Raw genomic sequence first — 19,856 nt, forward strand, 5'->3', positions numbered from 1 at the left:
AATCGTTATAAAAAGGAAATAGGGCTATTTTAGAGATAGCTGCAATAAAAAAACTCAAACGATATCGTTATATAAATTGCATAAAATATGTTACACGACAGTATTTTTAAATTGCAGAACCAATTTGTTATAAACTCGAGATTACGACGAAAAGTGTCAAGCCGTGAATTTAGGGGGAAAAACGTGGGTCGAGTTTGATAAAAGGATTAATTCAGGTGATAAGCTGTAGGTCCCAACAGGAAATGTGGCCGTTTCTCCCTCTCTTGTTAGTACGGGACAAGTTTGTTCGCGGGATTAGGAACTGTGGGTTGGGACAAGAAGGACAAATTACCCGTTGAAGGGGGTGACGTATTGTCCTCCTACCGCCAGTATTTATAGCCGATCCGGACCCAAATTCGTTATTACACGAAAATCACAAGAGAGGATTACTCAAAGCAGATGGGGACAATTTTTGACAGTTACAAACGTTTGCCCAAGAAGATTTACGTGAGACAATGGAAGAAGAGAGAGGAGAATATTACGGAATTCTATATAAATTCCAGCGGTTGGGACACGAATACGGATTGGGCTATTTTGAACGGTAGCTAAGTAATGGGCCGACCTTATATTAACGCCGTTAATCCGCCCTCAGGTCGTCCATGAAATTGGCTTCTTTCAGGAATGCGATAATTGGCAAACGTTTATGGTAGGCCGGAGGGCTTTCGTCTAACTCATACGACTGACTCACAACCTGTAGTATATGGTAGATGGCAAATGGAAGAGAGCACTTCGCATTGAGGAGAGCACTTTCCTCCGTCTAATGCAAATCAAATGGCGGAGATGTTTCACTTCAATGCTCATACCTTTTCTCGAGAAGCACTGGCTGTCATCGTTTTGCTCAAATTTGAATAATTTATTATAACAGAAGCTGTCATGCATAAGACGAAAATGTTTTGGTAAAATCAAGATATTCGGATTAATATTAAACATTTGAAAAAATATAATACAACAAACAACCATTTTATTATGACATCAAAACAGAAAAATTCAAACATTGTTATGATTGTATATAAAACATAAATAATAAGGCGAATTTGAAAGAAAGAAAACCACTCTGTTTCTTTGTCAAATTTTCAAGTAACCATCAGTACCTTGAAACTATTTCTAATAATTTATCGGTAAGAAATATAAACATCTTCTTACAATATTTGAAATTATGCATTTAACCATAAAAAATTTATGAATGTAGGTTAGTAAAGTTGACGAGATCTACCACAACTGATCCTACATTACAATATTGTAACCTACATCTGGATATTCTGTCAAAAAATTTGAAATTTTGTAAGTAGATATTTATGTTTGTTGACCGTTTAAATCATTGGAAATAACTGTAAATCCCTCATGAAGAGGATATATATTCATCGAAACTTGAAGCTTTATCGCAGCCTAATATTTTATGTACATTCATATATGTATTTATATGTTTATTAGATATATATATGATATCATCACTTGAAGATTAAATATATTCGTAACTGTATTACATTATTGGGAATGCGCCTTCTTTTTTGTTAAACCAATTTAGTAAATCATTAATAAATTAAACATACTACTGTTATAGGTACATTTTTATTTTCTAAATTTCACTGTAATTCAAGATTATATTATTTTGCTTAAATAGACCTACAAGCAGATCAAGTAAACCATTCTTTATAGAAATGAAATTTATAAATAGAAAAAGTTAGTATTTTGTAAGGGGTTCAATAAAAATATTTTCGTTGTTGACCAATTCATGAAATGTTAGTTAACTTTTCGATTTATAATTGCTTATTTGCACTTAAACTAAGCATGCAAAAACAGACGGTTTCATATTATACCACACCGGGGGGTGACAACTAAAGCATTTTCATTTACTTTCCAGGGGTTGAACCGAAAGAGGTGTATATACACAGGGAGACATACAACCCTCGTCTTTTTTAATACTCACCCGAGGAGAAGCTCATATAACATTCCTCTTCCATTTTACCTTCAAAGCACCGTATGAACTTTCGAAATTGCTCTATGAATGTATTCTGGGAGAGATACTGTGAAATGTCCGAGGATGTTTTATGGTAGCGCGTAATATTAACTGTCTGGCGTTTTGCTATAATAAAAGTGTACACTTAATTCTTGAAATTGTCCATTTAAAAACTATGTAATAAAGTTTACGTTATTATGTTATCAACTGAAAGATGTGCAAAGTTCTCCTAGCTAAACTGGTTTTTTTTCAAACTCGTGGAAGAGGGTTGGGTGCCTCTGATTACCGGGGTTACCTCTACTCCTTCAATATTTCCCCTCGGTAAGGTTAATTCATATGAAAGTGAAGCCCGGCCTGACGCCCGTCTTTTAATTGCCGTACCACCAATTTAATATCCACGCTGTGTGCGGTTAACGCTCCCCATCAAACAGGGAACCACCATAAAACTGTCATTAACCAGAAGGGATTTTAAAATTTTAAATTTTAGATGGCCACCATGTGCAGTTAACGAACGAGACTTTGTTTTCTCTTCCCGAGTTCATACCCTGGTTTTCCATAATCCGGCTAAATCTCAAGTTGGGACCGGTTTAATCTAAGCCCGGTGGTCGGGAACCCTCTATTAAACTATACATTATCGTTTCAACTTGTGTGCAGGGCTCTAACTTTGCCTGGACAATCCTCATTGCCATTAAGTCGTCCCGGTTTTAACCTTGTCCAGATTTACGCCGACAGAGGTTAACTGGTATTAAAAACTTACGACCTAATTTACCCAGATCCCCTGGAGCAGGTTAACTTCAAAACCCTTCGTTAAGAAAATTTATTACTCAAAGTCGTAGGTAGGGTAATATTTAATTAAAAGTTACAATATGCAAAGATTTTTTTTTAATTAAAAGGCCGTTACAAACAAGAAACGTCAGGGAGAGTAATGCTGTAAATTATGTTTAAGCCAAAAATGTCACAATATTACAATTTGACGTTTGTATATTGGCCTTAATTTGCCTCAAACGATTTATTTATTTAATAACGTTTTGGTGATTTAATCCATATATAACTATTTTTATTTAATATGTAACCTATTCCAAAAACTGAGAATAAAGAAAATAATATTTTCTAAATAAAATGCTTTGGTTGTAATAATTAAACAACGAAAAAGGAATAAAAAATTAAAAAACAGAAAATATTATATACAAAATAATGTGTGGTGATTAGTGACCGTTAATCGATTAATTATTCTGAAATCGTGAGATGCGGTCTGGTGTGATGTAGGTTTCAGAAAAACATTTTCTTTATCGTGCCAACGTTTCGATCTTAGTGGCACTCTCAACACGACACGCAAGAATGGCACAATTACACAGAAGACAAACACTTCGAGCCCTGAAGATGATCCAATAAAGATCGAAACGTTGGCACGATAAAGAAAATGTTTTTCTGAAACCTACATCACACCAGACCTCATCTCACGATTTCTGAATAATCATTAACTAACGTTCACTAAACACTACACATTTCGTAAGAATATTGATTTGACATGTTATAAATATTAATTTATCACTTTAATTTATAAAATAACTTGCTAATGTGATTTTCTTTATTTTTATTCTTCAGTTAAACCTGAGTTCATTACAATTGAAGGAGACGGGAAAGAGATAACGAACGGGTCAAAGATCGGCCCGTTGACCGAAGACGACGAAATCACCCTGACCTGTTCTTCCGGTGGAGCCAAGCCGATTCCAACGATTCAGTGGTACAACGGGACGACTCTCCTGGAAGGTAAGGACAACTTTTTTCTATTCCGCGGGTGTGAAAGAAGACCGCGGATATTTTTTACCGTTCGGATTCTACTTTCACGCGCTATCAAAACATCACAAAGGGCGAGAAGCAATTTGCTCAGTGAGATGTGATTCTAACGATATTGGTTTTCCATCCAGAAAATCCTCAACCAGGGGTGTTACACTCATTTTACGAGTAAACACTGTTACGTTTTTGGGGTAATGTTGCGAGAAATTTTTCGCGGAACGCCCACAAATAAGAAACGGGGGAGGTACCATTAAAAACCTATTTGTTATTTGTATTTTAACGCTTACATGCGCACAAGGCACACAAGCCAATATTAATGCTTTTCTCTAATAAATAAAATGGGTAGACAGCGCTCAAAGTGATTCTGCAAAAACATTGAATTTCACGAATAACATTCTCTATCAAATATAGGTCAAGTAAATAGTTATATCTATAGGAGACGATACATAAAGTTGAAAAAATCTAACATTGAAAACTATATTAACTGTGAAATTGTTTCTTGGGGTCTGCGTAGTGTTGGACCTATAGTTTCTCCATTTGGTTGCCTATTCTCTCTGTTTTGGTCTGTCAGGCGCGTTTCGGCTTTTCACCATCCTCCAAAAATAGCTACGATGAGACTTTATTAACGCTTAGCCGATCAAGTACTGGTGAACCCCGAGGGAGAGCTTGCACTGCAAAGAGATAGCCTACCTCTTTTGGGGAAGGTGGAGGCCGTAAGACCTTTGATTCGAGGACAACCCGGCAGCTGCTTCTGGAGGGTAGGATCTGGGAGGAGGCATCTTGAAGACGAGAGCTCCTCTGCTTAGGCACTTAGGGTCTCATAGACTGTCAATTTGATGCATCATTTTGACCGGACACTACCTCTGACTGCCTCTGCAGTTGACCTTTCCATGTGTCTTTTTAATTATCTATCTAATTCTCATATCCTACTCGATCGCTGATCCCGATCCTCTATAAAACAATAAGGACAGGTGGCGAACAGAACCTCGGCATTGAAGCTGCACGCTTTGACGAACTTCGACGTTCCGTCGACTTCGTGATTCAAGTTTCCGTTGGAGGGAGCAAATACTCCGCGGAGCTAAGCAAATAAATGATTTGCTTTCTGTTCTAAGCCAGGTGCTTAAAAAGCGTATGCTTTTTGCGTTTATTACGTAGTGAAGAAGCGGCAGCTCATAAATCTAAAAACTTCGCCTAAGAGATTTTACTCCCAGTACTGAAAAAAAGGAGGAGACAGTATGGTTATGTAGAGTGAGACTGAACCATCGCTCGAGCCAATCGATATATTTGGCCTAGGACATCGTTTCCAAAGACCCGCTTGCTCTTTTAAGAGTGCCAGTCGTGTTCCGATAATGAATCCTTATAGTACGTCTTTCTCGGATTAGAGCAGCTATAGGTTCATGCGCCTAGTACGGGTTCGGAGGATATAGATATACGGGGCATTGAATCGTTGAGGTGCGGGATCAAAAGCCTAACCGCTTCCGGAGATGGAAGTCCTCTATAAATGTCAATAGGTCAATATGGCGCTCAAGTCAAGTGTCAATAGGGGCTTTAAAGATCCCTTCAACATACTCAGCACCATCTTTAATAATGTGTTGGTTTGTCGTCTTACCTAGTGTATATCCCTAACCATACAAACTACGAACCGTGAATCAAAAAGTGCTATAAAATTTGTTAGAGTAGTAGTTCGTGGAGTCATCCTAATCTAGTTCACTAGAACCACTCAAGATTAAAATCTTCGTTGATTATTCAGGCGGTAGAGGTTTAAGCCGTTGATCTTATCAAGTTCGAAAGGGTTGTAAGCTGGATAAGGCACGCCAAAATCTCTCTCTCTCTCTCTCTCTCTCTCCACTTTCTCCCTTTCTCTCGCTCTCTCTCTCTCCCTCTCTCTTTCACACACACACACACACACACACACACACTTTATATCTGTAACTGCGGTTTTCGCAGGAAGAAATTAAATGTGTGTCCTATTATTATTACCTATTATTAACTACACTTATTAAATGAAAATAACAAAGATTAAGTATTTCTCTCAATGAATAAAATGTTACAGACAAAATTTATTTCATATATCATCTTCCCCTCTCTACCGTTGAGAGCAATATATTGTTATAAAGTCTGTTGAGGATAGAATGGAATTGTTCTACACAAAATTCCAATACCTAAAAGGAGGGTTTACTAATATCATTACGTAAAAAGTTTTGTATGTGGGCGTGTTATGTTTTATAAGGAAGCTTTTTTTTCTGAAAAAAATGTTTCAAAAAATTGCTTGCAATGCAAACAATTATATTCGTAGTGATAATCATCCTTACCACATTTTTCTTTTTATCAAAAACTAAAATATAATGAATGGTTTGTTCTAATGTTATAATACATATTTTTAACATTATCGCATAAAATTAATTTTTTAAATAACTTGATTTTGGTAGTGAAACGTTTTAATTTTTCTACGGCTACATTGATACAATATTACTTTTCGCGTGTTGATTGTTGAGTGTCGTCATGTGTCGTTGACATCTCAAAATTTTAAATAGGGAATTATGACAGCTTAAAAATGAAAACGTATCTATTTTCTTACGAAAATTAGACAAAAATTTACCCAGATTAAATTGAGTATTAAAAAAGTAAAAAATTGGCTTAAAGTCAGACATTTCTAGCGTTAACATTACGAGAATGGTTAAACATAAAAAACTTCGTGTATTTTACCAGCGTCGAAGTTTTACGGTCGTAAGGGACATCTTGGAAATGGGAAGGAAGATAACCTGTTCAATGGCTCTGAAATCCTGTTTAATAGCATCCGGCCTTTATAACGTCATTTTTTATTTCTCGTAGGAAAATAATTTAAGAAATAATCCTTTAAACATTATTAGAAAGATAGGAATCTAAAAAAAACGTGTAAGCAGTGATGTAGTTTCTTAAGTGAACTTAAAATGAGTTCTATCAAATTTTCTTTACAGAATATTACACGGGTGATACAAGTCCAATCAAACATGCAATTCACGATATAAAATTCAATACAAGTGAAAATATTGTTTGGATTGAACAATTATAATATATTTGTGACTTGGGGTAATTTTATCTGCATTATTCTACTGGTAAGTAGGCTAATTGATTTTTTTCCAAAGACTAAATTCTTTCCCTTACAAAACATAATTGAAAACAAATATTTATTTTTTATGACTACCTTTACCGAATAAAATAAGACTTAAATAGGGTGCTAGATTGTTATATCTATAAAAAAGCAGTAAGTGGCCTTATGTTTAAACCAATTTAAATTATTAGTCAAAACTAATATCTTTAGGACATGAATATTGTCAAACAACTCAATTTCGGGTTAACTAACGCTTTTTTCCAACGTAAATTGTAATCTACTGGGCTGATTATTATAAATTAAATCGGTTCAACTAAGATGAATAGATTATTTATTTACATTAAAACATTTTGTTTCAATATTACATTTGATTTCATAATTAGGGCTTCTTTGCTAGATCGAATTTAAATAGAAGGGGAAATCTTGTAAGCCGGATGCAAATTGCCTATAAGTTTAAGTCTAAAGACGAAGTTTACCATGTAATCTCGTTGATGTTAGTTTAACGGCATTGTCTATCAAGGCTAAGTGTAGTTGATGGTGTTAAGTAGATGTGTGTTTAAATGGACAGTTAACGGGGGGGGGGAGAAAACGGAAGGGGAGGCAAACTTACCCTCGTGGTTTTGAGCACAAGTAAATGGATAAGTTATAGGAGAGCACGGTTTAGGCTATGAGTCTCAGGGGTTGGGGGTTGGGTGGCAGCCTTGTCTACCGGCCCCTTGTACCCCTCACTCTGTGCTCTGGACTTGTGATTTGTTGTGCCTGTAAGTGAGGGGCCACCGCCTGTATATATCATCTTGTTTGGTCCGTGTCGCACATTATTTCTTATCCTAGATTACGGCGCTTCTCATAGGCAATAACGCGCAACGGTTCTGTCTTGATGTGAGGGGGAAAATGCCGTTTTTTACTTCTTTTTTTTTATTACTAAACGGTGCGGTAGACAATGCTACGCATATAATTAATTGCCAGTCAAGTTATCTGACATGGCGATCCCACCTCTGGTCGAATCTGCAAATTAGGTTTCTACCGATTATTTTTATTTTCTATAAGAAATATATTGTCCTATTCCCGTAGGACAATATATTTGTTCTCAAAAATTGAGAAGCCCTTCATACTGGAAGGCAAGATGGTTTGTGATGTGTGCATAAGATGATGGATATCACCCTCTCTTAATTTTTACTCTCTCTCTCTCTCTCTCTCTCTCTCTCTCTCTCTCTCTCTCTCTCTTTATCTATACATTTCCCTCTCTACATTCTTGATTCTCTCGGCATTTATTTGTTTGTCTGCCTGTCTCTTTCTATTTTTTTGTATCTTTATAAGATTTCAATGTATTCACAAACAAAGTTGATTTTTTAAGGATATGCCTAAATTTTTGTTAGTTTAGAAAAGAATGTTACGAAAAAATGGTCTTAAAAACATGGCAAATTATAAAAATTTCGAAAAAGAAATTACGAGTCATTACTTACCTTTTCACTTCATCTATCTATGGCAAAACCTTATTGTTCTTTCAAAATTATTTACATCAAAATAAATTATAATTAATTAAATAGTTAAAACATAAAGAAGAATACAGCCGGGTTGTGCGTCGATCAAGTTAAGGCCTTTTTTTTGCTTTAGGATGATTTTACGTCTCGTTACATAAAATAATCTTAGTCAGCATCAATAATTGAAACAACCACATTTTACATGATTTTCCGAAAATAGGTACAGATTTCATTTCTCAGATATCGAGATAGGTCGATATTTTTGCAGAAAAATCATCTTAATTTTTCTGTTCAATAACAAGCAGAATATTTGTCAATGTAGTGAAAAAAGTCTGTACCCTACTTTTTTAGTGTTTACTTCTCTGAAGTATAACGTTTTTAGTCCTGTACGTTTTATTGAAGTTTATCTTCTTTACAAGCTCTAGAAAGATAGTAAAGAAGAAATGGTAAAACGTGAATATGTCGGAGTCTTGCCTTTATGTAAAATATTAAAGTAACAATTAATGTTTTGTATTGTTAGATCGGTAGATTATTTTATTTGTATGTTAATCAATTTACGTTCATCTCAGTTTTTTAATTGTTTAAATTATGTATTTATATTTCTTTCTATAATAACTTAAATTTTATCAACCGTCAACTAGTTTTGATCTTTCTGTACACCATGGGACAATTTTAATCTCGTCTTATTGTTGCCGCTTTCTGGTGGGCCTATATGAGGTGTATTGCGTCGACGGATCGTCCGTCAATGTCAGCCAAAAAAATTAGTGCTATCAAACCCCCGCTTGGGTCAAACCTGCAGTTTAGTTTAATGGCTGCAATTTTTCTTCGAAATCAAGCTTGGTTTTATCCCGATTAATCCTCATATTAATCAAAATTGTTGGCAGCCCGTATTGATTTAGTACTGGGATTTGCTTCAATTGACAAAAAGTGAACTATGGGCTTAAAACATCATCTAAGCGTTTTTTCATCGTTTTATATTAAATTTATGGTAAAACAGTATCCTAACATCTGCAAAAAAAATGTTTCCACATTCGAGAAATTACTACTTTTATTGTAAAACATCATTTCACATTTTCTGACATCAGAATTAACAGTAAAGAGCGTAATTTGGTAATCCTAGGTTTACCTCACAAATATACAAAAATGTACAACTCGTATTTCAAATAATTCATTTTCTTTAAATAATGTGTTGTTTTGGCCAGTTTTACTTATATTTTACCATAAATCAAATTATTTAGTTTCGTTACAATGAGTTTATTATTTTTTATCGAGTTTCATCATAGACTAATGCAAATTTGATCTTTTGATTATTCTTAAAACACTAAGATTTAATTCAGAAAGTCAATATTTTATAACAAAAATCAGTTTTTCTGAATTAAAATTGTTTCATTTTCCTTTTCATACTTAGATATATAAAAGTCTTGAGCCCATATTAAAATTTATTCACGTTTGAACAAACACATTTGTTGTTTTTGACACATTTTTAATTATTTTTGACCTCGAAATATATTTTTTTTCTGTATGTTTGATCTTGTGCTCCCGCAATATTGGATTTTGAAAGCACAGATCCAATTAAGAGACTCGACTTATTCATTTTAAAAATCCGTTATCATGAATCGTTTTGTTTTCCTATTGTCAAAGAAATAAACAAAAACATCCATCTAATATTAAAATTTAATCACATTTTAATCCTAGCTTTTGATTTTTGAGATTGATTTTTAGTCAATTTTACCTCAATCGCGATAGAGAAAATTTGAATACAAAATTAAAAATACGTTATCAGACTTGTTGCGTTATATTTTATCTTGGTATATAAAACATTGACATAGGTACTGAAATTATCAAGTTTAGCCAAGATATTTGGTGCAGAATAAATATAATTGAATGCTCTTACTTCTAAATTTACATGGTCAGCCAATTCTTACAGTTTGTTTCAGTTACGACGCTTCATGTTGACCATCGACCAATCAGTTTAAATCTGATTGTCATTTTAAAAGAAATATCCTTGTTTGAAACGTTTCGCAGTGACAAGTCAATAATTAATTTTGAATTGATCGATACTTCCTCTGCTGCTATCGAGAATAGTCGGAACCAATAAAGCGTCAATGTTGGTCACGTTCAAATTAATCCACTCGCCGAGGTAAGTCAGTAATTTGTAAAAATCGTCAGTATATAAGTTAGCAAAGTGATTAATATCTAAGGTTGAACAAAGTTGAAAAGGAACACATTCTTCGTTCAGATATGAAAGATTTCAAACCCAATATAAAAGGCACAAGAGGATGTGGAACCAAGTTCGATAACTTGTAAATATCGTGCTTTTACAAGTTAACAAAATGGATAATGTCAAATGTGAATTTTAGTTGAGTCGGAACACCGCCCGTTTTAATACGTACTAACAACGTGAGTAGATTAGGGCAATCGGTACGCCAAGGGTGCGAGATTGTTAAGCGGTACGAGAACGTCCTGGGTATTAGCGAAAGCGGTTATACACCGGCTAATGTGGGGAAAGGATCTTTGTAGGCGACTGTGAACGGTGCAATGTTGGAGGAAGTTTGTAACGTTTGGAAGGGGCGGAGGCTGAGGGTTCCACCTCTGCCTGAATAACTATCGTCCCCAGAGCCGCTCTCACAGAGATGATAGCGTTTAGTTAGAACCTCGCGGTCTGAATATGTATAAGGAGGGGCTGTTCTCCTCGTGTTCAACAACAACAACTTCCCTTCAAAATCTACACTTTTGATCGAATTCTGCAAATCGTTCCAAAGCGGTGACACGGCAAACAAGCTGAGAGATAACATTTATGAATTCATACTATTATGTTTATAAATTCAGTTGTATTAACCGTTCAATTAAAAGCTTTCCTATATTGATAATAAGTTTAAACGTATTGCACACATTAACGTAAAGATATAAACAATAATTTTTAAAAAATGGTAAAAGATACATAACATTGTTTCAAAGTATGATTATAATCATGTTGATGAACTATTAACAACAAATGGAACGATGTATTCTTGCCTATTCTTGTAATTTAAAACATTTAAATCTTCGTCTAGCTTTCGGAACTTTATTGTAGCTTCTTCAGGGCTCTACAAAATAATGTATTATACATTTTTAATTTTCGCCAATCAATATATGTAAGAACAAGACACACATTTTTTACTCATAAGTAAATAACCTTGAATTGTTTTTTTCATGCTAACACTGGAAAAAAATTTCTCACTTTATTAGTCTAGTCATTTTATAGTTTGAAAAGGTGAAGACGAAAAACAAAATGAGTGACCAAAAAAAATTCAGTCCTTTTTAAAAAAGAAAGTTCCTACTCACAGTAAGTTGTTTTCCATCTATCCCGATTTCGAGCTCTTAGGTCATCATCAGGTTGAAGGATTTCTTCAACCACGTCTCTCGACATGAATTGCAAAAGTGAACCTGCCGATACCCCCGCCAACGCGACAATGAGAAGCTGGTTTTTTAATGGTGCTCAATTTGAACGTGCAAAAAGCGGGAATTATTATACAAGTATATATGTATTACGATGGTAAATATTTAATATTATTAAATTATTATAAAAATAATAACAATTAAAATAATTAATTTAATTATGTGGACGTTTAATATTATTTTTGTACATATTTAAAATGGGAGGTAGATCAAAATCTTATTATTATTTTTATTATTAAAATTTTGACTACCAAATTAGAAAATACAATTAAAATATTAACACAACTTTTAAAACGAAATATTATTTCTTTTATTTTTCTTTATAAAAATATATATCCTTTTAAAACTAAATTACAATTATTTTTTTTTTTATTTTGACCTCAAAGTAATAAAAATTAACTCACTTGAATAGTGTGCACACCAAATTTTTCTTTTTACCAAAAATAACTGTTTACCAACACAAGCCAGAAAGGGATATGTTCTAGGACTTGAAAAAAAAATAGCCCTTTCTTGGCCCCTACTCCTTTCACTGTTTGAGTGTGTGGAGAGGCATGGCGGTTTATTTAAATCTGAACGTGACATATATATATATACACACACACACGATTTCCTTTATATATATATATATATATACATTTCTTTTTTTTAAGTGAGTGAAGTAGATTGAATATCACTGAAGTTTTAATTAAGCATTCAAAAATATTTAACATAGTTCCTAAATATTAATTAAGTTTTTATTTTTATTGAAATAGAAAAGCTAATATCCTTTTTTTAAACAATAAAATTCAGTATATTTTATCCAAAAAAAATTGTATTAACACTTTTTGCAAAAGAAAATTATTTAAAAATTATTGATTGTACATTTTGTAAATGGCCCTTTGTCAAAGAAATCCACTTTGGGAGGTTTTGTATTAAAATTTAGTAGGGGCGGAGCAACTGATTTATTCTTACTTTTGCCTGTGTTTAAGTAGCTATTTATTTTATCAGAAAACATTTAGCTTGGCGAACTCAAAGGGATTATAAAAAAAGGGCGAAAATAAAGAAAAGACGCGAGGGTGGTTAACAAATGTCTCAGGGAGGTGGGGTTCAGGGGATTTCGCCTCTGTCGCGATTAGAGGTAGGACCCAGGGGGTGGTCGGGGGCGGCAAAGGAGGGGCAGAGGGATTAAGGTGAATTATTGTCCCCCCCGCCCCTCCTCGGCGAAACTACACCACCTTTGTCTCCTTTCTCTCTGGCAAATTATTTACATTTATCTTCACATCGGATCTTTATTCTTCAACGTGCCAAACTACCTTTCAGCCTATTTCCGCACCACCACCAACGTTTGCGTACAGGCTCCTGACGTTGATTTTGAACTGGATCCCATTAATTATTAGGCACAATATTTTTACTTAAACTTCACCATTTCCTGGAAATATTCAGTTTACTTGAAGAAATACTGAAGTTTTACGGACTAGACTGAAACTTTGTAAAAGTTCTTTTTCAACCACTTTTCACGATGATGTTACTTAGCATTAAACATTAAGTTAAAATATGAACACATTTAAAAAAAACAAGCACAAATAGATTATATTATCTATAAACTCACGTATTAAAAAAAACATATAAATGTCATGTTTAAAATAAATTTGAAATAAATGGATCAGTCCTTAATAACTTAATAATAACACATAAAACATACACGCCTAAAAACCCGAGTTTTATTTCCAGGCAGTATAGAAGTTAAGAACTTTTTCACATATAATATAACCACCGATTGATGAAACAATAAGGTAGATTTTTTAATCAATATTATATTAGAATAACAAATAACCTACACAGTTGTAATTAACCAAGAAGTGAGATGGATTATTGCCTTAATATCATTTCCATTTGAATTGTTGAATTGAATTCCTCTTATATGTTTGGTAACTTTTTCATAGAAAAAGCTAAAATAAAAATACGGCTTAATGTCTCTTAAACCTCCTTCAAGACAAGGATATCCGTATTCGGTCGTTCATTTATTGTACCTAATAATTGTTCTATATGCGGACTCTTCTAGTAAGTGGACAAAATCGGACGAAGACGGGGTTGTCTTTTTACAATTTCACCCTAATAGAGGCATGTTGGCCACTGTCATTCCTGGGTGGCTTGGAAAAGCAAACTTTCTGCAGCACTTTTTTGGATTCGGAATGTGCCCAGCACAAAAAAAATATTCAGATCTTTAGTTTAGAGTTAGTTTAGTTAGAGTTTAGAGATTTGATTAGATAAAAAAATGGGTGAATTCCGTTTGAACCTGATTGCTTGGAGGTACAGGGTCTTGGTTGAGATAAAAGAGTGTCACGAGTGGAATTCGAACCCACAACCTTCAGCTAAATACGCCGCTGATCGACCACATGAGCTATCGTGACTTCGAACCTTTCAGACACCAACTCTCCAACTCAACCTACAACCGTTCCCTCTTTTTGCCATTTTCAAATGTCGTGTAATCGGATTAGATTCTTAGCGACTTATGAAGTGGCCACGGGGAGCTGTGTCGTAAAGGGTAATTCTTTTACTTTTTTTAAATGTTAATCTATTTGCGTTTTCGTACTCAATTGACCAAGTTATTCTCTCCATCAATTAATTATTTTTTCTAAGGTCTTTATGTTACCTTTCTTTGAAGGAATCTAATAAAAAAGGATTGTTTGACTGCATTCCACATTCTCGCATACTTCAATGACATAACCTTATCCATTTACGTTTTAGAATGGAATCCTGACTATACGACATTTGAAAATGCCAAAAAGAGGGAAAATTCGATCGGTTGTAGGTTGAAATGGAGAGATGGTGTACGAGAGGATCAGAGTCACGATAGCTCAAGTGGCAGCTTAATAAGCAACGGCGTATATAGCCGAAGGTACGTGGGTTCGAATCCCGCTCGTGAAACAGACTTTTTTATCTCAACCAAGACGTTACATCAACGAAACCTATAATATTGTTGAAGTTGCAGTATATAATAATAATCATGGGAATTTACTAGTTTTCGTTGTCCGCTTGACCAATCAATATCTTTCAATTAATTAAGGTTTTTAGTTGAGATAAAAAAGTCAGTGTCACGAGCGGGATTCGAACCCACCTTCGGCTAAATACGCCGTTGCTCTACCACTTGAGCTCGTGACTTCGATCCACTCGGACACCAACTTACAACCTCAACCCACCTTTTTGAATTTTTTATTTGACATTTTCCAAATGTCGTGTAATCTATTTGATTCTCGGCGGCAAATGAAATGGTTACGGAGAGCTTTAGTGAAGTACACTTCATTTTGCCTATTAAATCGATTAGGTTCCGTAGCTATTTCATTTTTTTCAATTTTCCATATTTTCGCAATTTTCAAATATCGTGTTTCAGGATTGGATTCTCAGTAACTTATGAAGTCGCCACGGGGAGTTGTTCGTGAAGGGATACTTCTTTTACCTATTAAATATTAATCCATTTATGTTTTAGTGGTCAATTGACCAAGTTACTTCTTTCAATTAATTATTCTTTTTATGTAAGGTCTTTTTTATCTCAACCAAGAGATGAGAAAATGTGATTGTTTTTACGTTTATGGAATGTGGTAGGTCTAAGGTAAAGAGGATAAAAGTCAAGTACCAAAACACTACCTTTAAATATTTTTTCGTGAAGGACGTAATATTATTGCTTCTGATACTGGCTCCAAAAGTCGTAAAACTTTTGAGTAGCTATTTCGACAGCATTCAATTTAACTTGTAAATCCGTCGTGCCACTCAAATTCTACTACCCACTTATAGAGTAAAAGATCATTGAAAATGTAATATTCGATTGAAAAAAACTTAAAATCAAAACCTTCGATTCCTAGAAAAGGAAAAATCTTTCGTATTAAAAGCCGACCAACTTGGGGAATTTGCTAGCCAGGAAAAATGGATAGAAAGAGGCACGAGTTGATAAATATGTATGAAGTGTTGGGGTGTCAACGGGCAGAGGTGTATGGAGCGGCCGATACGGAAAGAGTTATAGCGAAGGGCGTTGCTGTTGCAGAAGGGTGAGGGATGGAGGTGAGTTGTACTTTTATAGCACCCCGAGTCCGATAAGAGAAACACAAGGGAGAAGGCCAGCTTCTCAGGAAACTTTTCGTTTGGGGATTTAAGAAATATCACCCCGCCGTGCCAGGAATAATTCGACGAGTTGCACTTGCAAATACTCATCAAAAAGAAAAAGAGATTGGAAATACCCTTGCTTCCCCTTTTCTGATAGTGTAACGTTTCAATAATATGTTTTGTTCCTATTTTTTTTAATCCTACTGTTTAAAATTACCGACAAAGCTGCAAGGGGTAAAAGTGTGATTTCCCATTCCTTACTAAATTGGGCATTATTACATATAAAAAAAATTTCTATGCATAGTAGCATTGCTCATTTTTAAATTTTATTAGTATGTATATAATAATGTAACAACTTCACTTTCTTTAAGAAATTATTTACCTATTAGGCTAAGATATAAAAGACCAACATAATACCCTAATTGTAGAAATAATGAATAGAAATAATAAAGGCGGGGTGAGTATGTCGTATCATAATCTACAAAAAGTGAAAAAATGCCCTAAGACTGAAGAATAAAAAAAAACACTTAGCATTGTTTTATTACAACTTTAAAATAATGAAAGACGCGAAAAAGTTTACTGCAAATTTCTAAAAACAATGTCGGCAGGAATGACTGCGAGAATGAATGTTCATGTACTCAAAAAGTATAATTCGGTCTCCAACACCATTCGATGGTATTGGGAAGAAATCCTGCCCTGCGGAAAACTTTCTGAGAAGTAAACGGTCAATTCTATCAGCCATTGCTTCCAACTTGGCCAACTAGTACCTATCGAGGAAAAGTGACCTTAGTGAATAGAAATGGCGTCGTTTCCCTCCATGACAACTTAGGATCTTCTTTTTCCACCACGACTCGGGGAAAGTTGTAACACTTGAGATGGAATTCTACCTACTGCCTCAATCCCGCCATCCATTTGCTTTAACATAACCGTCTTTCTAAGTCAAAGCAGAATTATTTAAACCTAATACTTTCGGATCGTTGAAACAAGTTTAACGTAAAAAGCGAGAAAGAAAGAAAAATTGCAAGAAGTTTTTGTTCAAAAGCCATTTAAGGACTTCAGTCAGCCAAAGTGTACCATGCGCCTCTACAAATAACACATAATTAATCCAATTTAAAATTAACAGACTAATTAAACATAAGGACATATTTACTTATCTTTTATAATCCAAGTGTAATTTATAAAAATATTATCTTAAATTAATAATATTATTTTGAGATTATTTTATTTCATATAGGAAGACAACCAAAATACACTTTTAATAAAATGTTTCTTTATTTATATATTAATGTGGTAATAAGGAAAACAAGACATGTATAGGTATGGTACATTTAGGATTTAAAAGATTTACATCAAGGACTAAAAGATTACAGATTTTAAAAACAAAATTCAATCTATAATACCACCTATAAAACCAAATATAGACTGTATAAAAAATAGTGTAGTGTATAAGGTCGTTTGTTCGTGGAGAACAACGCATGTAGGAAAACTATCAATATATCATGTTTAATGAATAGATTAAATCGACGTAAAAGAAATGTCGTTAATAAGAAAGATTGTACAAGTTTGTTCAAACATATAATGAGACGAACCACACAGTAGATTGCGAAAAACTTAAAGTAATAGAAAAATAAAGTAACAGTGCAAACGAAAGTGGTTGAAAATAACTACATAAATTTAGAAGAATTAATGTAACAATGTACATAAAAATAAAAATAATGTAAGTTCTCAATACTTAATTAAGGCTTTAAGTCAAGGTCGATCAAGCGGACTACGAAAAATAGTGAAGTTCTCAATACTGTAAAAGAAATAAAATGTTAAAAAAGGACACGTTGAGAAAATTGGTTTTGATTGTTGTTTTCTATCAAATATACTATAAAATCAATATAAAAACAGCAATTTATTGGATTACTTATTCATGCTAGACCATAAAATTAAGCTTACCTTTTTTGGAAGAGTTTTTACTTCTTTTATCTTTTGAGATCGTCCTGCAAAGCCTAAAGAATTAGGGTTGATAATTTAAGCTCTGAATTAGTTGTATTAAAAAACAGTCGGTCAAAAGTTTAAAATCCTTTTTACCTTCAGGGTTCAAAATAATTATTCAGAAATCGAGAGGTGCGGTCTGGTGTAATGTAGGTTTCAGAAAATCATTTTCCTTATCGTGCCAACGTTTCAATCTTTAATGAGATCATCTTCAGGGCTCAAAGTGTTCATCTTCTGTGTTATTGAGATGGCACTCTCAACACGACACGCAATAATGGCACAATTACACAGAAGACAAACACTTTGAGCTCTGAAGATGATGTCAATAAAGATCGAAAGGTTGCCACGATAAAGAAAATGTTTTTCTGAAACCTACATCACACCAGACCGCACCTCACGATTTCTGAATAATTATCGATTAACGGTCACTAATCACCACACAGCTCAAAATAATACTGGATAGAATAAAAAATCAACACGTTTTACATTGTAGTTTGACTGTTTCCGATCACTTTGGACAACCCGCTTTCGCTGTCTTTATTAGAACGTTTGGTACCCAGCTTCAGCCTGGTTATATCCTTGGATAATCAATAATTCAATACAAGCCCACTTCTATAGATAAAAGGAAGCTGAAACGCGTCTGAGAAATGAAAGTAGCGAGGATGGACAAATCAATATGAACGGAAACGACTAAACTTCATGTTGGGTAGTCCATCAACCCTCAGACCCAATGACAAAATATCACAATTAGTATAAAGATTGTGAATATTCAGTCAGAACGTTGTACTTGAGTTATTGATTATAATTAACAAAGATTCGATAGGGATAAACACGGAAAGCACTGTGATAAATAAATCTAGCTACTTCAATTTGTCTGACCCTTTTGAAATCGAACGGATTGACAGAAAAGAAACGACAGTGGCCTGCAGAATGGCCGGACCCGCCACTCTGCTTAGATTCGAATTCAATTACGAACAGAGAGTGAATGAGAAAGAAAAGCTTATGTAGTATAAGGGGTTGGCGGAGGTGAAAAGGCCTTCCTTCCCCACAAGGGAGTTGCTATTCGTCGACGGCCGACCCCTGATTGAACTGTTCTCCAATAGTGAAAATGAATGACGCTGATTTTTTATATATTTTTGTTTTTCAGGGGAGTGTGAAGAGGAAAAAACCGATGGCCTCATCGGTACCAACACGAACAAAGTGAAGATCAGAGTCAGCAGGGGTGACTTAGGAATCGACTACCAATGCCGAGCTCTTCATCCAACGATCGCAGGCTACATCTCAAAAGAGTTCCAGTTCGAAGTCAACGGTGAGTTTATTATTACATGCACTATTTATCAAATTAACCTTTCATATTTTCCACTTCCTCCGTTTAAGAGCAAATATTGTACAAAATATATCTAAATTTTCGCCCGTCGAGAATTAACGTCATGCCGTAACAGAATAGATTTAATTGCGAATATTAAACACCGGGCTTAGAAGGGTTATAGATTAACTAGTTAATCTAGGGTGAAATTTGGGCATGGAGTGGGAACTGACTATCACGGGTAAGCACGCACGGGTCGACAAAGAGGAATTTCCCAATATCAAGATAATTATTTTGAGGGTGGTTTATAGCATTGCCTCACCTCGCTTTTCATAATCACATTCATACGAAGCCAACGATCCAAATTGAATCCGATCATCTGTCAGGAAACAATTGTTATTAGCAATTATATTAAGTTTGTTCAACTATTCACAAAAAGGTTTTCGGTTTGGGACAATACGTACTGCGCATGTTTGAATCTTTACAAAATATTTCCGGGTCTTCAATGTTTAATTAAAATAATCCATGAATTTTTAAAAATTATTTTACAGTACATTTAAATACAATATTACAAAGGTAACCACTTTTTTCTATTACATTCTATCTAATTTGATAGCAATGTTGTTTTCTATATCGGTAGTAAAACATTGTGTAATAACCTTCCTTTGATTTATTCTTTAAAACATTTTA

General features: G+C 34.3%; 1 protein-coding gene across 9 annotated transcripts in view; it reads left to right on the top strand.

The window, feature by feature from the left end:
* LOC106665823 (hemicentin-1) overlaps nucleotides 1-19,856 on the top strand; it is a 179,257-nt gene that overhangs the window by 32,222 nt on the left and 127,179 nt on the right. For all 9 annotated transcript variants that reach the window (XR_002910563.1, XM_024228437.1, XM_024228440.1 and 6 more), the window contains exons 3-4: nucleotides 3,602-3,766; nucleotides 19,008-19,169. Coding sequence is in view for 8 of the 9 variants with exons in the window: in XM_024228437.1 (XP_024084205.1) it covers nucleotides 3,602-3,766; nucleotides 19,008-19,169 (327 nt within the window). In the remaining variant the exon portion in view is untranslated. The remainder of the gene's footprint in view (nucleotides 1-3,601; nucleotides 3,767-19,007; nucleotides 19,170-19,856) is intronic.

Source organism: Cimex lectularius, unplaced genomic scaffold (assembly GCF_000648675.2).
Source record: "Cimex lectularius strain Harlan isolate CLEC.00 unplaced genomic scaffold, Clec_2.1 scaffold238, whole genome shotgun sequence".
Classification (NCBI taxonomy): Eukaryota; Metazoa; Arthropoda; class Insecta; order Hemiptera; family Cimicidae; genus Cimex; species Cimex lectularius.